The 22133-nt window shown below is 41.5% G+C and overlaps 1 protein-coding gene across 1 annotated transcript; it reads right to left on the reverse strand.

The window, feature by feature from the left end:
* Positions 1-6667: 6667 nt before the first annotated feature.
* LOC109867562 (G/T mismatch-specific thymine DNA glycosylase) lies at positions 6668-17036 on the reverse strand. Its single transcript, XM_020456782.2, has 10 exons — positions 16888-17036; positions 11629-11798; positions 11155-11423; positions 10908-10977; positions 10503-10638; positions 10264-10346; positions 10070-10164; positions 9609-9780; positions 9233-9383; positions 6668-7005 (listed from the first exon to the last, which is right to left on the reverse strand). Exons 2-9 carry the CDS (start codon positions 11690-11692, stop codon positions 9256-9258), a joined length of 1017 nt encoding a protein of 338 aa, XP_020312371.1. The 5' UTR covers positions 11693-11798; positions 16888-17036; the 3' UTR covers positions 6668-7005; positions 9233-9255.
* Between the last annotated feature and the right edge of the window lie 5097 nt (positions 17037-22133).

A 22133-nucleotide genomic window follows, 5' to 3' on the forward strand; every position in this document is an offset into this window, starting at 1 on the left:
TAACATGGGAAATGTTCACTTCCTTCCATAAGAGTTATTGAAGATATGAGATAGGCCCCTGCCTTCACCGGGGATATATTATGCCACGTTCACTTTATGTTGGAGTGATCGGAGGAACACAAGTACCCTTCTCACCATTGAAGACGAAACCACGGCCATGTTTGTTGCCATTATTCAGTGATGCATGAGACCAGAGTTTAGCATGTAGGAAAGATCGGGCTCCAGAGAACATACCTGAGTTTCCTCCTCGTTCCCTGTAGAAAGGTCGTATTTCCGAGTTCCCGACATGACGTGAACGAGGCAATACACAGGTTTCAGTAGAAGGTTAGGTGGTGGTTGACATGAATATCATCCAACTGGGCATACACTGGTTGACTCAAAATTGTTTCCAAGTCGTTTCAATGTAATTACATTGAACCAACGTGGCATAGACGTTGAATTGACGTCTGTGACCAGCAGGATTGCTATACAATCCGTCTGTGACCAGCAGGATTGCTATACAATCCGTCTGTGACCAGCCCCTGCTACCTTTAACCTAACTAATCGTTAAAGAAAACGGCTGTATACAGCGCTTTCGGAAAGTATTCAGACCCCTTGAATTTTCACACATTTTGTTACGTTACAGCCTTATTCTAAAATGGATTAAATCTACACACAATACCCCATAATGACAAAGCAAAAACATTTTTTTCGAAGACAAAAATATATATAAAAAGTGAAATTTTGCTTTAATGTCAAGTCAGCTCATAATTGTGGCTACCTTAGCTGTTGCGCTAGCTAACATGCCACTGAACACTGACACTAGCGTATTGGCATATTGGTATTAATGAATAATGAATAGACAGCAATGTATTCACCTACAAATATGAGTGTTTAGGCAAATAAATAGTTAGCTAGATTGAGCAAAAGCCATCCAGGAAGACTGTCGCTGCTTCAGAAGACCAGGTGCTTTCCCTCTCCGAGGCTGACCTGACGAAAACTCTCAAAACTGTTAATACTCACAAAGCACCCGGCTCAGATGGCACCCCTGGCCTCGTCTTCAGAATGTGTGTTGACTAGCTGGCGGGCATCTTCTCGGACATCTTCAACCTGTCCCTGTCCCAGGATCTAGTCCCCACCCTTCATCTTGAAAACACACTATATGGGATACTTCTAGTAGTTGGACACATTTCTTAATAACTGTTTAAGTTGATGCTGTGATGCCGTTAATAAAGATAAGACAAAACGTGTAGAGAAGTTTGTGAAATGTGCAACACAACCGAATTACTTTAGGATAGTGAACACTTACACCAGGCACTGAATATGGGTGTGGTGCACCTGTATGTGGAGCTGACTTTTGTGGATATACACTTTTGTGTAAACCAATAATGGTCTGTGTTGAAGCTTCCGAAGTGTGCAGGGAGGGCCCTACGAAATGTTTATTTTGTTCCCAGCCAGCCCCCCGTGAAAAGTGATGTTACTTCACATGCCTATATCATGCATGCACAATTCCTTGGTAACAATAAGAGTCAGTGACTCCGTCAGTGCCTTCACACCCCTTGACTTTTTCCACATTTTGTTGTTACAAAGTGAGATTAAAATAGATTAATTTTTTTGTCAACGATACTCTAAATTCTAACTTTATTTTTAACAATGGAAGAAAAAAAAAACTTCATATTTCTTGATAAGTATTCAACCCCCTGGGTCATTACATAGAATCACCTTTGGCAGTGATTATAGTGTTGAGTCTTTCTGGGTAAGTCTCTAAGAGCTTTCCACACCTGGATTGTACAATATTTTCCCATGTATTATTAAAACAAATTATTCAAGCTCTGTTTAGTTGGTTGTTGATCATTCCTTGACAGCCATTTCAAGTCTTGCCATATATTTTGCCACTCAAGAACATTTGTGGTAAGCAACTCCAGTGTAGATGTGGCCTTGTCTTTTAGGTTATTCTCCTGCTGAAAGGTGAATTTGTCTCCCAGTGTTGGAAAGCAGACTGAACCAGGTTTTCCTCTAGGATTTTGTCTGTGCTCACCTCTATTCTGTTTATTTTTTATCCCCCCCCCCCCCCCAAAACTCCCTAGTCCTTGCCGATGACAAGCAAACCCATAACATGATGCAGCCACCACCATGCTTGAAAATATGAAGAGTGGTACTCAGTGACCACGTTTACATGCACTCAGTATTCCGGATAGTAGATCATACCCCGCTTAAGGTCTTATTCGGGATAAGCTGTTTACATGAACCTTTGATATCCTGCTCACAAATATCCATTTACCATGAATAAACACAATAGTCCTAATTTAATTTAATATAGGTTAAATGGAATAGTAAGTGAAATCTGGACACTGACTGTAGGCCTATAACCTCTCACATGTAGTCAAATATAATATTAACTCCTGCAGAATTATGCATTTCTTGCAGAAAATTATACAACAAATGTTAATTTTATCTCTGGAAACAGGAGTGGAGAAATATGATATATTTCTTTCAGCAACTCTTGAGAAAATGCTAATGTGCATGTAATTGTTATCTTTGACACTGTTATGCAAGCAGGCAGTATTTCAACCACATAAAATATGCACCCAAGTCGAACTGAAGTCTTATCAGAAATATGTTTCATAGTTTTCTCAGCTTTTCATTTCCTTATAAACGGTTTCCACTGTTTTTAAATGATTGAATTTTCACCCCGGTCCCTAAACTATAAACAGACAACTTTACCTGTGTTAACTAGATTACTAATGCATTCATTCTATCAATGTAAGACATACAGGTGAGCACAACTTTATTTAGTCTTCTGGGGCAACAAGTTATGACAGAAGAGAAGATGCAGACATCTTACTATAGTTGACAACAACAAAAAATGACCTACCATAAGTCGGAAATTATAATATGGCCAACAAATGTTGAAAATTATAATCAGAAATGTTTCTAAATTAGGGGTAAAAGTAGCCAGTAACTATACAGTTCAACACAGCATATCAGCTAAATAGATTGTGTATTGAACTGAGCAGGTATCCTGCTTCTTGAAGTGATTTGTTTGACAATTAGATGAAAACATCACAACAGTGATGATATATACGAAACTGAACCTGCACAGACCGTGAAAAACAACAGTAAACGGCACAAGATGTTGACATGCCCCAGTATCCCATCTAAGATCAGCATATCCCAGGGTTTCTCATAACCGGGACATAAGACTTTTCTGGTTAATGCAAACGGATATGTTTATATGCGGCAACTCAAAAACAGAATACTTGACTATCCCAAAATAATAACGGGATATTGCGGTGCATGTAAAAGAGGAGAGTGATTTGTTGAATTTGCTCAGAGTTAATTTCTTTGCAATATTACCTTAGTGCCTTGTTGCAAACCGGATGCATGTTTTAGAATATTTTTATTCTGTGCAGGCGTCCTTCTTTTCACTCTGTCATTTAGGTTTGTGTTGTGGAGTAACAACAATGTTGTTTATCCATCCTCAGTTTTCTCCTATCACAGCCATTAAACTCTGTAACTGTTTTAAAGTCACCATTGGCCTCATGGTGAAATCCCTGAGCGGTTTCCTTCCTCTCCAGCAACTGAGTTAGGAAGGACACCTGTTTCTTTGTAGTGACTGGGTGTATTGATACACCATCCAAAGTGCTATTTAAGAACACCATGCGCAAAGGGATATTCAATGTCGGCTTCAAAATAAATAAGTAAACCCATCTACTAATAGGTGTTCTTCTGGTCCTGAATTTATTTAGGCTTGCCATGATATAGGTTGAATATTTATTGGTCTAAGACATCAGCTTCACAATTAATTCATTTGAAAAAAATATAAACATAATACCACTTTAACATTAGATCGCATTCAAGCTAAATGCTGCAGATGTCAGATTCATTTTAGAAATGTCCTATAAAATGTCATGCCACTATAGCTTGGTTTCTGACTGAATCCCAGCCTAGGTCTATTATTATTTAGTCTCTTTACAAGGATAACATGTACAGGAAGTGACCAATTGAATTACAATTGGCAAAATTCTTATTTTTTATTTAAATTCACATTGGTCACAAAAAAAATAAACCAATACAAAACCTCAAAAGGTGAGCTTGTAGCCATTGAAACCCTGATCTAGCTCCCGGTAGGCAACTTGGGACTTGTGACATGGAATGCTGCTGTAACTTCACAACTGGTGTAAAGACTAATGCTTAAGTATTAGAACTTCTGACATTCTGTTACATCGACAGGTGCATTTGGGAAGCATTCAGATCCATTGACCTTTTCCACATTGTTACGTTACAGCCTTATTCTAAAATGGATTAAATCGTTTTTCTCTCACCAATCTACACACAATAGCCCATAATGACAAAGCGAAAACTGGTTAAGAAATGTTGGCAAATAAATAAATATAGACCCTTTACTAAGTACTTTGTTGAAGCACCTTTGGCAGCGATTACAGCCTCGAGTCTTTTGGGGTATAACACTACAAGCTTGGCACGCCTGTATTTGGAGAGTTTCTGCCATTCTTCTCTGCAGATCCTCTCAAGCTGTCAGGTTGAATGGGGAGCGTCTCTGCACAGCTATTTTCAATCTCTGCAGAGGTGTTCGATTGGGTTGAAGTCCGGCCTCTGGCTGGGCCACTCAAGGACATTCAGAAACTTGTCCCAAAGCCACTCCTGCGTTGTCTTGGCTGTGTGCATAGGGTCGTTGTCCTGTTGGAAGGTGAATCTTCGACCCAATCTGAGGTCCTGAGCGCTCTGGAGCAGGTTTTCATTAAGGATCTTGCTGTACTTTGCTTTGTTCATCTTTCCCTCGATGCTGACTAGTCTCCCAGTCCATTCCGATGAAAAACATCCCCACAGCATGATGCTGCCACCATGCTTCACCGTAGGGATGGTGCCAGGTTTCCTCCAGACGTGACAACGCTTGGCATTCAGGCCAAAGAGTTCAATCTTGGTTTCATCAGACCAGAGTATCTTGTTTGTCATGGTCAGTGTCTTTAGGTGCCTTTTGGCAGACTCCACGTGGGCTGTCATGTACCTTTTACTGAGGAGTGGCTTGTGTCTGGCCCCTCTAACATAAAAGACCTGATTGGTGGAGTGCTGCAGAGATGGTTGTCCTTCTGGAAGGTTCTCCCATCTCCACAGAGGAACTCTTGGGTTCATGGTCACCTCCCTGACCAAGGCCCTTCTCCCCCGATTGCCCAGTTAGGCTGGGCGGCCAGCTCTAGGAAGAGTCTTGGTGGTTTCAAACTTCTTCCATTTAAGAACTATGGAGGCCACTGTGTTCTTGGGGACCTTCAATGCTGCAGAAATGTTTTGGTACCCATCCCCAGATCTGTGCCTTGACACAATCCCGTCTCGGAGATCTACGGACAATTCCTTGGACCTCATGGCTTGGTTTTTGCTCTGACATTCACTGTCAACTGTGGGACCTTATATTAGACCGGTGTTTGCCTTTCCAATCAATTGAATTTACAAAAGGTGGACTCCAATCAATAGTCTGAATACTTAGGTAATTCTGTTCATAAAAAACGTTTTTTTCTTCATCATTCTGGGGTGTTGTGTGTAGATTGATGAGGAAAAACATTTATTTAATCAATTTTAGAATAAGGCAGTAACGTAACAAAATGTGGGAAAAGTGAAGGGGTCCGAATACTTTCCAAATGAACTGTACATATAAAAGGTACTATGACAACACTTCTCAGCGTGCATCCATACATTTGCCCAGAGGGATCATGAGTAGTATCTCAGAAGTAAGAACGTGTGCAAAGAGTATATTGTAATGTACAGCATGAAACGATTTTAAGAAAGAACAGGGTCGTGTTCATTAGACACCAAATGGGAAAAAACTGGTTGAAACTCGGAAGGGACATTCTGCCCGAAACTCCGTTTTTGTATCCGTTTCAAATAATTGAAAAACGTTTTTTTTTATTAAATTCTTTTTATGAACACGTCCCAGCATTTAGTCACTCAGGATGCAAAAGAAGACAATTTATTGGTATGCTAACAGAACGAAGGCTAGGTTTTCAACAAACACCTTCAGAACTCTATAAAAACAATATTCCCAACACAGCTACCTGATGTTTCTTTTAAGGCTGCAAAAAAAAAAAAAAAAATGCCAAGAAAAATAGAAAATCCCCATAAATTTTATAAACAACATTTTCAGAAACATACTAAACATAAGAAAGTAAAATAAAAAAGATATAGCACCCATCTTGAGTATTGCAACTCCATGATAAAAGGCTTGTAGAGACATGACTAAAACATCCCTCAGTGGAATCACTTTGACCTTGTGTCTAGTTCATTCTCCTCAAGGTACAGAACTTATAAAAGTAGAGTACTAGGCTCATCTTAAACTTCACAATGCATCACTTACAGTGTCATCTTACTGGATGTGTTTTGTCACATGTTTATTTGGGACTCTCTGACACGTGTGTAAAAGCATGATTTAGAACCATTTGTACTGTCAGAGCAGTAACCAATACAGCATGCATCCTTTGCTTACACCTACTGTACCCGCCTGTGGCAAAGTACGGTATTAAAACAAAGTGTCAAGTCCCTGATTTCACATATTTAAAAAGGACTGCCTTGTGGGCAATCACACACACACACAGTATGACAAAAACAGATTTTTTTTTTTTTAAAAGCTCATATTCCAGAAATCCTTTAAAAATTATAAATTTAGACAATTCCATCTATCAACTAGTCAAGTGTTTATTCCAAAATGGCAAAAAAATAAAAATACAAAACACTAAAAACGATCATTTCTGTCTTCAGACAGAGGTGCAGCTTCTTGTTGAAGGGAGGGTAAAGGATGTGCGGCTCTGAGGTCTGTGCACGAATAGATAGGGCTCGTTAGGAGCCATTTACCCTTTCTTATACGTTGCCCACCCATGCCTGTGGTTCTTTAGAGCCACCCATGTCTAATATGATCAGTGAAAGACTGCCTCATCCACTGTCTGTCTGGGAGTTGTCCTTCTGTGGTGGTGGTGGTGGCAGCCGTAGGAGGTTGGTAAGTGTTTGCCTTCTCGGCAGCGTCTGAAATTAGAACAAAAAGCCTTTTAAAGCTCTGAGGTGAGGAAATTTGGGCACGCTACCTCGAGCCCATTGTTAGGTGTGGCAGGTAGCCTCGTGGTTAGAGCGTTGGACTTGTAACCGGAAGGTTGCTAGATCGAATCCCCCAAGATGACAAGGTACAAATCTGTTGTTCTGCCCCTGAGCAAGGCAGTTAACCCACTGTTCCCAGGCCGTCATTGTAAATAAGAATTTGTTCTTAAATGACATGCCTAGTTAAATAAAGGATAAATAATTCAAATTGAAACAGGTAGTCAAGTGTTTTAGGCTTGGAGGTCGAAAGATCGGGCTTCTTTGTATCCGTGCTATTATGGCTTCTGCGACAGCATGGGCAGCACCAATTTAGGGCTCTCTCTATTTTAAAGTAATCCATTTCTTCTTCTTCTGAGTCTAAACAAACTGAATAGGTGCATACTGCCACCTGGAGTGTGTTGTCTGAACATGTGTAAAGCCAAAGTTGGTGATTTACTCACTGCCACCTGCGGTTATGGAATGATTTCTCCTGATGACCTGGAAGGAATTATGTGATCCTTCCTTAACCCATAGGAAAAATGGTGAAAGTCCTCAATGGCACTGCCCATGCTAAAACAGGCTTTGGGGCACGATTATTTTAAATATATTTAACCTTTATTTATCTAGGCAAGTCGGTTAAGAACAAATTCTTATTTACAAAACCCTAAAACGTGCACTCCTTGGGGTCCCCAGGACAGAGTTTGGCAAACGCTGAACTACAGCCAGAGGATGGGTACATGACAGACACATTGTTGTTCATATGGTAAGTACGTATTTGTTGCATGAGAAATAGAAGGAAAACTACTACTGCCACCAGTACAGGCATTGTCAAAAACACAAGGCTCGACATCAATGAGTTGCGTCGTAGACTATCCTTTGGCCACTTCCGCTGTTCACAAGTGATTTCCCATTTCACAGGGTTATTTCTCTCCCTACCACTGGTTGCTCCGTTTTGAAGGACACTCCACCACCGAGGGACACTCGAAAACGAGGGGGAGGGCTAAGTGGAGGTTATTGGGATTGAGCTTATGGGTTTAGGCCATAGCTAGACAGTACACATCCCATCCATAGGGGACAGCAGCAACCGGGCCTGGTACTGACTGTGCCAGCAAGGCCTGTTAAGTTAGTGATCAGCAGGTGAGAGGTGTACGGAGTAGGACTTTAGTTTTGGCATGCCTTCTTGATTCTTTTTGTGTATATTATAATTATTTTTGTCACAATTGAACAACTATGACCTGCTTGGGCTGACTGACTACAGAGTCCAGACAGAGCTCACCCTGGACCCTGGTAAGTACGTGTGTCCTAATTACAACGCCGGTCAGCTTAAAATCACTTACTTTCATGCTTAATGCACACATTAATATCAGGTTATGGCCCAGTTAGTTAGCTAGGACCCCTAGACATAGCTTTGGTAAAAATATTCTATAGTTTAGGTAATTGGTTTCAAAACCCCATTCAGTCTCCTACATTTTTGGCCATGCCATCAGCAATAGAGTACCACAGTATGAGTCATAATACCCATAAAACCTAGCGGTCAAACTGGGATATGGTTCCAATCATTTACCCACCATTCATTTTTCCCATAGGGGTTTTTAGAAACACAAATAATGGCTGTTTCGTGTAGGCTTACCCTGGCGTGATGTTTTGATAACCGTGTAAATCTCTATGAGAACTGCAGAACAACAATGTGTCCGTCATGTACCCATCCTCTGGCTGTAGTTCGGCGTTTCCCAAACTCTGTCCTGGGGATCCCAAGGGGTGCATTTTTCCTCCTCAAAAATCCCCTTTGGGGAAAATGAATGGTGGAATAACGATTGGAACCATTTCCCTGTTTGACCGCTAGGATTTATGACACACCCTGCCTTCCAAACCGACCCCTAGCCACTCACGTAGATCTGGAGGAATTGGATAGGAATACGCAAAATATGCCTTTTGATAGGCTGGATGTGATTTACGCCATATTATTCCCACCTATCCAGCCCCTTTAAATCTGTAGCAGTGTCAGGAGACGAGGAATTTGAGACACATACAAATCCAGTGCTTGGATCATGATACATCGTAGCGCCTAGACTCACTACAAGGTGAGGATGCGGAAGTACTTTTGTAATTTGGGTTAACTACCACTTTTTAAGACCACAGTTGATATAGTTCCTGCTCATTCTATTTGTATGGTGCTGACCTGTGTTTCCAGCCAACGAGAAGTTAGTGACCGTTGCTCTGGCCCTCCTCAGGCCCAGGCCCGGGCCCGCCCTCTCCATATGCTCCGCCGAAGGCGGCCTCGTAGCCTGGGTCGTACGCCTCTTCCTTGATCGCCATCCTCTTAGCGTCCTCTGCAACGGGGAGAAAAACACACAATTCAATTCATGACTTTATTTTTTTGTCGTTTTGAAATCAGCTCCTTCAGGTGACTATGACTACCTTGGACTGTGATGGGCTTTCATTTCATTCTTCAAAATGTCACATTGTACCTCATCATAATAAATGTACATTAATTAGGTCAATGATGTTCCTGTTTGAATAGTCATTAGAGCACTGCCTGCAGCACGTTCTCTTACCTTTGGCCAGTCCCAGGTCAAAGCTGTACTCCAACTCCTGAATCTCCTCAGATCGGGCCACGCCCCTGAGCTGGTCCCTCAATTCCCTCAGCTTGATGTAGAAGTGCACTTTGTCCTGGGCACGGGGAAACTGGGCGCAGCGGGCACTCGACGAGGGCATCAGATACAATGCCTGTATGGGCGAGGGCAGGGTTTACATGTCATTTCAAAGGGGAAATGGCACGGTACTGCCACCGTATGCTCAATGATCATAGTTAAATGTGAACTATTTCAAAGACTGTTTTGTTCGATTTGAATCTTTAGTCAAAACGGTGATATTTGGACCAGTTATTGTGAGAAAGCGATTGATCCAGGAAGTACATCTTCTTTCAACTCTTCCATTTCTTTATCCTCCATTCATCATGAAATACAGTATCTGTAGCACCACAACAACATACACTACCAGGTAGCAGAGCCCTTACCACTTCACAGTCCGGTATCTTGTGTGGCTGCAGACCAAAGTCAAGCTTCTTGGGCTTTTTACCAAACATCTCTCTGCAGAACATTTCATAGATACCTGAAAATAAACAGAATGTCAATGGTTAATATCGAATTTCAATGGAAAGTTCTGGCCACTGGAATTTCTCCTATTTAGCAGGGATGTGTAGCTACTTACATTTTCCATTGAAAACAGCTATGAGGGGCTTGTACTTTTTCAGCTTCTCAACAAGAATTAAGGCGCCCTCGCGTAGCTCTTTGCTGTGAAGAAACAGAAGATTTGAGTCAAACATTGTATTCCATCTATGTTAATTCAGCTTGCTATGTGGCCACTGTTCGAGACAATTGTCTCTGCATCCTCCCACAGCACATTGCAGACTGACTTTAGGTATTTTATCATGTTCTTCCTAAGCTTACGTTGACAGGTCCTTGCTTCCAGGCGTTGTCCTTGCCACCATGTTGGTGAAGCCGATCTTATATTTCTCTGGCAGGCTGGTGTCGCTCATGTGGTTAAGCTGCTCATCAGTGAATCCGGACAAGAACAGGCACTTCCCTGAAGAGGATAACTACTCGTTAAATTCATTGTACCATTATTTTTCTAAAATTGGGGTGAAAATCTGTATTCTCTGCGCACTAAGCGTACAACTGCATCATCCTGTTTGGCATGAGTAACATAACATTGACTTGAATGTGAAGTTTAGCAATTTATTTGATTCATAAATGGTGTTAGGGTAATGAAAGAGCAGACAAAACAAATGCTGAGAAGGAAGATTGATTATGTTTTCAAAGTAAGAGACTGAATAAATACGCAAAGCAACTTACAGAAATGGTTTCCATGGCCAGGGAACCATCGTCCAACATAGGCTGCCACGAGACCTGGGTTGATTCCAATCTAGAACAAAAGAGTTGCATATTATACTTCCGTTTTTTCTCATTAGAGCACGCAAGACAGAACATTTTGCAGCTGAAAACGAAAATAAGCATCTCTCATTGGACAAATCAAGTAGCTCCATTGTCTGGCGCACATCAAAAAATGTCTGGCACAAAGCGACAAAAGCGATGAACTCACGATAACATAGTCCAGGTTGTAGTCAAGGATGTCGGTCAGAGTTCTACTCATGACCTCATCCTCAGTCATGCCTTTGAAGCGGTCCCTTTTCTTCTTGACTTTCTTGAAGGTCTTGTCTATTTTCTCCTGCGTGCCATCTGCCTCTTGGCCCTCCTTGCCTTTCTTGGGCTTGGGTCCCGGTTTGGCCTTGGGTCCCGGTTTGGCCTTGGGCATTTTGGGTGGCTTGGGTTCCTTTGGTTGTGCCGTTCTCCCTCGCTTTTTTGCTGGAGCTGCAAGAGGGAGAGATCTTCCAATCACCTTGCTGTGAACCTTCACACTAGCCTCGACTGTCACAGGAACACTGATTTGTTCGATGAAGCATTTGTTTTTAAATCTGTGGGGAAATGCATCCCTTCGCCCACAAATTAATCAACTTTAAATCCATCAGAAATACATTAAGGCTCATGTCCGTTATTGAATAAAGAACCAGGGTACCTTTCGCTATGTTGGCGGGCTCTTGCAGTGCCATGTGCTCATGACTGACAACCATATGAGCCATGACCCTCTGTCTTGGTCCCTCTGTGTAGTGAGGGTGAGGACTGTGATGGTGGGTGATGCCCGGCTACTGCCCCTGCAGAGCTTGAAGCTGTTGAGTAGACCGAATCCTGAAAAAAGGAAGACAAAAAAAAGACCCACATTGTTAATTATATAACTGAAATACACTGACTATGCCAAACATTAGGAACACCTTCCTAGTATTGCGTTGAAACCCCCCCACCTCTCTCTCAGAACTGCCTCAATAAGTTGGCGTGGACTCTACAAGGTGTTGAAAGTGTTCCACAGGAATGATGGCCCATGTTGACTCTACAAGGTGTTGAAAGTGTTCCACAGGAATGATGGCCCATGTTGACTCTACAAGGTGTTGAAAGTGTTCCACAGGAATGATGGCCCATGATGACTCTACAAGGTGTTGAAAGTGTTCCACAGGAATGATGGCCCATGATGACTCTACAAGGTGTTGAAAGTGTCCACAGGAATGATGGCCCATGATGACTCTACAAGGTGTTGAAAGTGTTCCACAGGAATGATGGCCCATGTTGACTCTACAAGGTGTTGAAAGTGTTCCACAGGAATGATGGCCCATGTTGACTCCAATGCTTCTCACAGTTGTGTCAAGTTCACTGGATGTCCTTTGGGTCGTGGACCATTCTTGATACACGCGGGAAACTGTTGAGCGTGGAAAAACCCAGCAGTGTTGCAGTTCTTGACACAAACCAGTGCGCCTGGCACCTACTACCATACCCCGTTCAAAAGGCACTTAATTCACCCTCTGAATGGCACACACAACCAATGTCTCAACTGTCTCAAGACTTAAAAATCCTCCCCTGGGTTGAAGTGGATTTAACAAGTGACATCAATAAGGGATCATAGCTTTCACTTGGATTCACCTGATTGGTCTGTAATGTTTTGTATACTCAAGTGTATATTCTAGTACAGGATTTCCTGTAGTCGGTCCTCGGGACCCACGTTTTGGTTTTTGCCCAAGTACTACACAGCTGATTCAAATATGCAACTAATCATTAACCTTTGATCATTTGAATCAACCGTGCTTAGGGCAAAACCCTAAACGTACAACCCTTGGTGAAAAAATATATTAGAATATATTTGTACTTTAGATTTTTTTTTTTTTTTTTTTTTTTTAAGTAGCCACCCTTTGCCTTGATGACTGAGTTTGGGGAAAGCTGTAGTGACACCTGTAAAACAAGTACATCATAACCTCCAGGACAGATTCAGAAACTTCAAAAGGTACCAGAATGTCCATTGCTCGTGTTTCTTGGCCCAAGCAAGTCTCTTCTTCTTATCCTTTAGTAGTGGTTTCCTTGCAGCAATTCGACCATGAAGTCCCGATTCACGTAGTCTCCTCTGAACAGTTGATGTTGAGGTGTGTCTGTTACTTGAACTCTGTGAAACATTTATTTGGGCTGCAATTTCTGAGGCAGGTAACTCTAATGAACTTATCCTCTGCAGCAGAGGTAACTCTGGGTCTTCCTTTCCTGTGGCGGTCCTCATGAGAGCCAGTTTCATCATAGCACTTGATGGTTGAAAACTTCTTCAGGATTGGTGGGTCCCCTGCGGGACGGTTGAGCTAACGTAGGCTAATGCGATTAGCATGAGGTTGTAAGTAACAAAAACGTTTCCGAGGACATAGACATATCTGATATTGGCAGAAAGCTTAAATTCTTGTTGATCTAACGGCACTTTCCAATTTACAGTAGATATTACAGTGAAAGAATACCATGCTACAGTTTGAGGAGAGTGCACAATTTTGAACATAAAGTTATTAATAAACAAATTAGGCACATTTGGGCAGTCTTGATACAAATTTTTGAACAGAAATGCAATGGTGCAAGATGGGACAAGAACATCTCCGACGGCCAAACCCTCCTCTAACCCGGACGACGCTGGGCCAATTGTGCGCCGCCCCATGGGTCTCCCTGTCGCGGCCGGCTGCGACAGAGCCTGGACTCGAACCAGGGTCTCTAGTGGCACAGCTAGCAATGCAATGCCTTAGACCACTAGGCCACTCGGGAGGCCACAGAGAGATCCTTGATGAAAACCTGCTCCAGAGTGCACAGGACCTCAGACTGGGGCGAAGGTTCACCTTCCAACAGAGCAACGACCCTAAGCACACAGCCAAGACAACGCAGAAGTGGCTTCGGGACAAATCTCTGAATGTCCTTGAGCGGCCCAGCCAGGGCATTGACTTTAACCTGGTCCAACATCTCGAGAGACCTGAAAATAGCTGTGCAGCGACACTTTCCATCCAACCTGAAAGAGCTTGAGAGGATCTGCAAAGGGAAAAACCTGTATTCAGGGAAAAACTCCCTGAATACAGGTGTGCCAAGTTTGTAACGTCATACCCAAGAAGACGCGAGGCTATAATGGCTGCCAATGGTGCTTCAACAAATTACTGAGTAAAGGGCCTGAATACAGTTGACATGTTTTATTATCTAAAATCTAGAATAAAGCTGTAGCATAGCAAAATGTGGAAAAGTCAAGGGGTCTGAATACTTTCCAAATGCATTGTGTGTACACAGACACACACACACACACACGACCAAAAGTATGTGGACACCTTCTCATCAAACATCTCATTCTGGGAAGGATTTCCACAGGATGTTGGTATATTGCTGCGGGGACTATTGAGATCAGGCACTGATGTTGGGCCTGCCTCGTGGTCGGGGTTCCAATTCATCCCAAAGGTGTAAGATGGGGTTGAGGTCAGGGCTCTGAACAGGCCAGTCAATTTCTTCACACCGGCCGTCAAACCATTTCTGTATGGACCTCTTTGTGCACGGGGGCATTGTCATGCTGAAACAGGAAAGGGCCTTCCCCAAACTGCTGCCACAAAGTTGGAATCACAAAATAGTCAAGAATGTCATTGTATGCAGCAGCGTTAAGATTCCCTTCCCTGGAACTAAGGGGCCTAACCCGAACCATGAAAAACTGCCCCAGACCATTATTCCTCCTCCACCAAAATGGCCAGTTGGCACTGTGCATTCGGGCAGGTAGAGTTCTCCTGGCATTCGCCAAACCCAGATTTGTCCATCGGACTGCCAGATGGTGAAACAGGATTAATCACTCCAGAGAACACGTTACCACTGCTCCAGGCGAGCTTTACACCACTCCAGTCAACGTGCATGGTGATCTTAGGCTTGTGTACGGCTGCTTGGCCATGGAAACCCATTTCAAGAAGTTCCCGATTAACAGTTCTTGTGCTGACGTTGCTTACAGAGGCAGTTTGGAACTCGGCAGTGAGTGTTGCAACCGAGTACAGACGCTTCAGCATTCAGTTGTCCCATTCTGTGAGCTTGAATGGCCTACCACTTCGCGTCCGAGCTGATGTTGCTCCCTGATGTTTCCAATTCATAATAACAGCACTTACAGTTGACCGGAGCAGCTCTAGCAGGGCAGAAGTTTGACAAACTCAATTGTTGGAAAGGTGGCATCCTATGACGGTGCCACGTTAAAAATCACTGAGCTCTTCAGTAAGGCCATTCTACTGCCAATGGAGATTGCATGGCTGTGTGCTCAATTGTATACACCTGTCAGCAACAGGTGTGGCTGCAATAGCCAAAATCCACTAATTTGAAGGGGTGTCCACATACTTGTGTGTTTGTATATGCATGTATGTATGTCCAGTTGAAGTCGGAAGTTTACACACACCTTAGCCAAATACATTTACTCAGTTTTACAATTTCTGACATTTAATCCTAGTAGAAATTCCCTGTCTTAGGTCAGTTAGGATCACCACTTTATTTTAAGAATGTGAAATGTCAGAATAATAGTGGAGAATGATTTATTTTAGCTTTTATTTATTTCATCACATTCCCAGTGGGTTAGAAGTTACATGCACTCAATTAGTATTTGGTAGCATTGCCTTTAAATTGTTTAACTTGGGTCAAATGTTTCTGGTAGGCTTCCACGAGCTTCCCACAATAAGTTGGGTGAATTTTGGCCCATTCCTCCTGACAGAGCTGGTGTAACTGAGTCAGGTTTGTAGGCCTCCTTGCTTGCACACGCCTTTTCAGTTCTGCCCACAAATTTTCTATAGGTTTGAGGTCAGGGCTTTGTGATGGCCACTCCAATACCTTGACTTTGTTGTCCTTATGCCATTTTGCCACAACTTTGGAAGCATGCTTGGGGTGATTGTCCATTTGGAAGACCCATTTGCAACCAAGCTTCAACTTCCTGACTGATGTCTTGAGATGTTGCTTCAATATATCCACATAATTGTCCATCCTCATGATGCCATCCATTTTGTGTAGTGCACCAGTCCCTCCTGCAGCAAAACACCCCCACAACATGATGCTGCCACCCCCGTGCTTCACGGTTGGGATGATATTCTTCAGCTTGCAAGCCTCCCCTTTTTCCTCCAAACATAATGATGGTCATTATGGCCAAACAGTTCTATTTCATCAGACCAGAGGACATTTATCCAAAAAGTACAATCTTTGTCCCAATGTGCAGTTTCAAACCATAGCCTGGCTTTTTTATGGCGGTTTTGGAGCAGTGGCTTCTTCCTTGCTGAGCGGCCTTTCAAGTTATGTCGATATAGGACTCGTTTTACTGTGGATATAAATACTTTGGCACCTGTTTCCTCCAGCACCTTCACAAAGTCCGTTGCTGTTGTTCTGGGATTGATTTGCACTTTTCGCACCAAAGTATTGTTCATCTCTAGAAAACAGAACGCATCTCCTTCTTGAGCGGTATGAGAACTCAACACTGTTGAAAATATTTTGAGAGGAAAAGCAGTCATCCACACAGCTTTTTTTTTCTTTATGGTGAATTTACTTTGTTAGTCTGATCAATATTCATATTGACATTATTATTATTATGATTTGGATATAGCACATTTCCTGGTCATTGTCTGGCATTGTAGGATGAATACCTCAGGGAGAAAAGTCAAAAGGATAAATGTTGTGCTAGACTAGTGTCGCTTTAGTAACTTGTTTGTCAACAAATTAAACAATCACACATTCTACCCCTACTTCGTCTATAGTGTACTTTCAATCCAAATCTAAGCCATTATGGATACCTAACGTAAGCTGGCGAATATAGCTATGCTAACTAGCTTGGTTAGCTATTCCGCTAAATAGCATGGATGAATGACTTGCTAACTAGCAATGAGCCGGTTCGCTGTCCAATGAATACAAATCGTATGTAACGTTAATTGACCAAATGCATACATACCTCTTACAGATATGGTTGAATGTGTTTATTATTTTTCTTGAAAACGATTGTACTCTATCAATGTCCCTTTTGACTTGCTAGCAAGCAACAAAGAAAGAGATGCACGTCAACTTTGACATGGGACTATACCAACATTATTAATAGGGAAACAAAGTAAAAACGTTCTTCTCCTGAAATAATACGTAAACTTTTAGTGCATGTATAACGAACATTTATATTGACATCAGGGATTCATGCTAATTATAACATGAACAGAAAAAAATATACATAACCCAAGACACACACCCCCCCTTATCAGCGTTGGTTTGCTCTACGGACTTTTAAACCCGCGAGGTGGTTTTCCATTGGCTTCCAACCCTCTGACCACATGCACACAGGCAAGGTCGCCGTTTAATATGAATTAGCGCCATGAGAATATGCTTTTAGATTTTCTTGTATTGCTGTTTCGTGAGCGAATTAAAGCAGATGGTGGTAACAAATTTATAAGCCTTTCTGGTGGGCCTATTGTGTCCTGCTTAGTGGCACGCGCCTTTGAGTGTTGGCCACATGAGAAAAGAAAAGCTCCTATTCAGCTAGAGAAAATAAATGTTTTTGGCGTTACTTATAGGCCTACTATGCTACAGTAGGCATATATGCTATTATATTCGGTTATGTTTAATACGAATTAATCATTGTGATATTGCAAGACATTGATTTGATTGAGCTTTGATCTAACTTTACTAAATGAACACCATTGTGAGAAGTTATAATCTTCTATTTGTAATAATAATAACAATAAGTGATGAATAGGCATTAGGCGTAGGCAACAGATGAGCGTTATTTTAAGTGATTTGAGCGCCATTCAAATCGTGGTGCTGAAAGGACGGCACCATGGTCACATATGGTTCTGGCCTGGGCTTCACTGTATAAGAGTTATATGAACATCAAGGCATACACGTGGTGAATTTAGATCCTAGATCTCTTTGGTGTGATAAGGTTCATGTGATGGATCAGTTTATCTGCATATGCAATAGAGGTACGTTTCCATAAGCTAAGCACTCGGAACAGTAGGGTGAGTTCAAGTGCATCTTACACGAGCCCCAAATCCATAAGAAACTGTTTTGAGGACAGCAGTTTTAGCAACCCCTGGAGTTCTGTCTAGCAGTTCTTATGTCAGATTTGGCCCGCTCAAAGTGGTGAATCATCCAACCTGCATTGGGAGAAGATGGGGAAGAAACCACCATTTACCTACATATAGGCTGCTATTGCCAGCATATTTATTTACTTAGTCATTCTATAATTTTCATGCAATTTATGTGGGAATGAAATATAATTTGAGAATTTATCATTATTCATTTTCCAGAAATACTTTTTACCAGCGGCGTGTGTTCTCAAATTGAAAAAAGTGAGGGAGCGCCCCTCACCTGCACTATGGCAGGACTACATCCCTGCTGATATGTGCAATAAACTTGGGAATGTAAAACTCTGGTTACTATCTCTCTAGTTGCTGACCATTCAAATGAACCTTGCATGTTATTTATTCACAAAACTAACACACCGAGTCATAGTATTCAACCTAACCATTTTAGCCTATATTTAAGCAATAAGCAATGGTATAGGCTGTTCTTAGTGCCTGGATACAGCCCCTAGCCGTGGTCAATTGGCCATATACCACAAACCCGGAGGTGCCTTATTGCTATTATAAACTGGTTACTGACGTAAATTGTACTTTTTTGTCATACCCATGGTATGCGGTCTGATATAAAACGACTTTCAGCCATTCAGAGCACTACGCACAGTTTATAATATTAAATTAATAGGCTCTTTCGACGCATTATGACACTGTACTTCAGCATTCTACTCAGCCAGACGGTCAATTGCCCTTGCTATGTCAACAACATCAACATCAAGCTGTTTGCCAAAACCTGTTTGGCACTTTACAACTGTTGCCTGCAAGATCTCCTTCAAATGACAGTGAATGATGTTAATCAAATTAAGTAATTTTCTGTTACCCTTATGTGGAAGAAACATTACTGTTTTAAAAATGTGTGTCGAACTACATTGACAACTTTTAAGGTGGGTAGCTAGCTAACGTACCTAGCAAGCTACCTTGCATTGCAAACAGGATAATTTCACATACAACTTTGTAATATTTCATCTTCTGTGCCCGGTGCTGGTCGAAGGCTCAATCAAGTCCTCAGCCAAGAAAGGACAGCTGCAGACCCTGGTGAACTTGTCACGTCGAAGATTTACAATCCATCTCTTCCGTTCTCTTCTGATATGGGGAACGTGTGGGAAGCTCAACACAAAGTTGAAATTCGTCATTGCCTCACATTGTGTCACACAGCAATGCTCCAATGAGGTGTGTTACTTTTGTGTCGCTGAAACCTTAAAGATTTTATTTGACTGAAATCATGCGGATTTTGGATTCGAATACCAGCCTTGATCTTCCTCTCATCTCCCACCTCTTGGACCAAATTAAAGGGATAATTCACCCAAATTACACAATAACACGTTTGTTTCCTTACCCAGTAAGCAGTTTATGGCCAAAGTATGACAATCCACGTGTTGGTTTTATTTCCCTGGCACTGTTGCCAAATGCTAACATATTTGAATTTGTGGCACAAATCCCATTCCCATTCAAATCCCATCATTTTTCTTGCATATCATTGTCCAAATCACCCGAAAGTATCTCAAATTAATTGTGAAGCACAACAAATTCACTTCTACAGTGCATTCAGAAAATATTCATACCCCTTGACTTCTTGTTGTTAGTCTGAATTCAAAATAGATTAAATATTTGTTTTCTCATCCATCTACACACAATATCCCATAATGACAAAGTAAAAACATGTTTTTAGAAAATGTAGCATATTTGTTGAAAATGAAATACAAAAATATCTCTTTTACTCACCCCTGAGTCAATATTTTGTAGAAGCACCTTTGGCAGCGATGTAAAGCTGTGAGTATTTCTGGTTAAGTCTCTTAAGAGCTTTCATTTGCCCATTTATTCTTCAAGCTCTGTCAAATGAGTTGTTGATCGTTGCTAGACAACCATTTTCAGGTCTTGCCATAGATTTTAATGTAGACTGAAGTCAAAACTGTAACTCGGCCACTAAGGAACATTCACTGACTTCTTGGTAAGCAACTCCAGTGTAGATTTGGCCTTGTGTTTTAGGATTGTTGTCCTGATGAAAGGTGAATTCATCTCCCAGTGTCTGGTGGAAAGCTGACTGAACCAGGTTTTCCTCTAGGATTTTGCCTGTGCTTAGCTCCATTTTTTTTACACAAAAAAGCTCCCCAGTCCTTAATGATTACAAGCATATCCATAACATGATGCAGCCACCACTATGCTTGAAAGTATGGAGAGTAGTACTCAGTAATGTGTTGTATTGGATATGCACATAACACTTTGTATTCAGGACAAAGTTATTTTTTTACTTTAGTGCCTTGTTGCAAACTGAATGCATGTTTTAGAATATTATTGTCCTGTACAGGCTTCCTTCTTTTCACTCTGTCATTTAGGTTATTATTGTGGAGTAACGACAATGTTGTTAATCCATCCTCAGTTATCTCCTATTACAGCCAGTTACAGCCTGTAACTGTTTTAAAGTCACCATTGGATTCATGGTGAAATCCCTGAGCGGTTTCCTTCCTCTCCTGCAGCTGAGTTAGGAAGGACACTTGTATCTTTGTAGTGACTGGGTGTATTGATACACCACCCAAAGGGTTAATAACTTCACCATGCTCAAAGGGATATTCATTGTCTGCTTTTTTTTACCCATCTACCAATAGGTGCCCCTCTTTGCGAGGCATTGGAAAACCTCCCTGGTCTTTGTGGTTGAATCTGTGTTTGAAATTCACTGCTCGACTGAGGGACCTTACAGATAATTATGTGTCGGCTACAGAGAGGAGTTAGTCATAATTGTTTTTATGTTAAACCCTATTATTGCATACAGTGAATCCATGCAACTTATTATGTGACATAAGTAGATTTTTACCTCAGAATTTATTTAGGCTTGCCATATCAAAGGGGTTGAATACTTATTGACATTTCAGCTTTTCATTTTTTATTAATTTGTCAAACTTTCTAATACTAGAATTCCACTTTTGACTTTATGGGGTATTGTGTGTAGGCCAGTGACCCCCAAAAAAATCTAAATTAAGTCCCTTTTAAATTAAGGCTGTAACACAACATGTGGTAAGTCAAGGGGTATGAATACTTTCTGAAGGCACTGTAGATGACTTGAACATGCATTGCGAAAAATACTCATATTGATCTTGAATGGGATTTGTAACACAGATGCATTTGGAAACTTTGCAAGGGAAACTAAACCGAAGCATGGATTGCTGTCATACCTTACAAGGTAAGGAAACAAATGTGTGATTTGGGTGAAATAGGCCTGTCCCTTTAAGGCAGGACCAAAAATTCAGAAATGACAGCAACGTTCTTCCACTACACACACGGATTCCTCCGAAGTTTCAAACAGATTGAAACAACCCTGTGTAAGGAGCACAGGGATGGCCTTCAATACAGGATCCCACAGAAAACATACGGATGGCGAGGAGGTAGGAAATAAATCAACAAATTAAGGTATATTGTGTACACTCGCAATGTAAGCAGTACAACATCCGCACCGCAGTTGGACAATAAAGGACACTCGCCAGTTCTGCAGGCTGACCCTCAGGCAGTTGACGTCACCCACTCCACAGCCGCGATGGAGGTCTTCAACCTTTATTTTACTGGATTTTATTTTTACACTTCACTGCAACTTTACTTAAAAGGGGCGGTCCTTTAGAAAAACATTTATCCAGCTCAACTGCTTCAGGGCACAGACATGGCAAAGCAATTGCTGAATTTGTCTCGAGCAGGCAGATCTAAATACATAACTTTTAAAGCTCTATGATAAAGAATAAAATGAGTTAAGAAGGAATTTTTTGTGGAAGTCAAACATTTGTTTTATGTCGTTGGCAGATACATTGCATATGCTTAGAACATCAAAAACATGGTCCCCTTGTCTATAGGTGGGATGCACACTGTTTAAATGGTCCAAATGTTGATTTAGACATTCACAAATTTAACAGATTTAGATCACTAATGCCTTTACATACTGAACAAAAATATAAACTCAACATGCAAATATTTCAAGGATTTTACTAAGTTAGAGTTAATAAATGGAAATCAGTCAATTGAAATAAATTCATTAAACCCTAATCTATGGATTTCACATGACTGGGCAGGGGCACATCCAGCCAGGCCCAGCCAG

This window comes from Oncorhynchus kisutch, linkage group LG22, assembly GCF_002021735.2.
Source record: "Oncorhynchus kisutch isolate 150728-3 linkage group LG22, Okis_V2, whole genome shotgun sequence".
In the NCBI taxonomy this organism is placed as follows: Eukaryota; Metazoa; Chordata; class Actinopteri; order Salmoniformes; family Salmonidae; genus Oncorhynchus; species Oncorhynchus kisutch.

Bases quoted from the DNA above. Each gene is read 5' to 3' on its own strand.
- LOC109867562 (XM_020456782.2), bottom strand. From the start codon at position 11,692: ATGGCTCATATGGTTGTCAGTCATGAGCACATGGCACTGCAAGAGCCC. The intron at 10,978-11,154 runs GTGAGTTCATCG...CTTTTGTTCTAG, and splicing joins ACAACCTGGACTATGTTATC to ATTGGAATCAACCCAGGTCT. The intron at 9,781-10,069 runs GTAAGGGCTCTG...TCGCCCATACAG, and splicing joins AGATACCGGACTGTGAAGTG to GCATTGTATCTGATGCCCTC.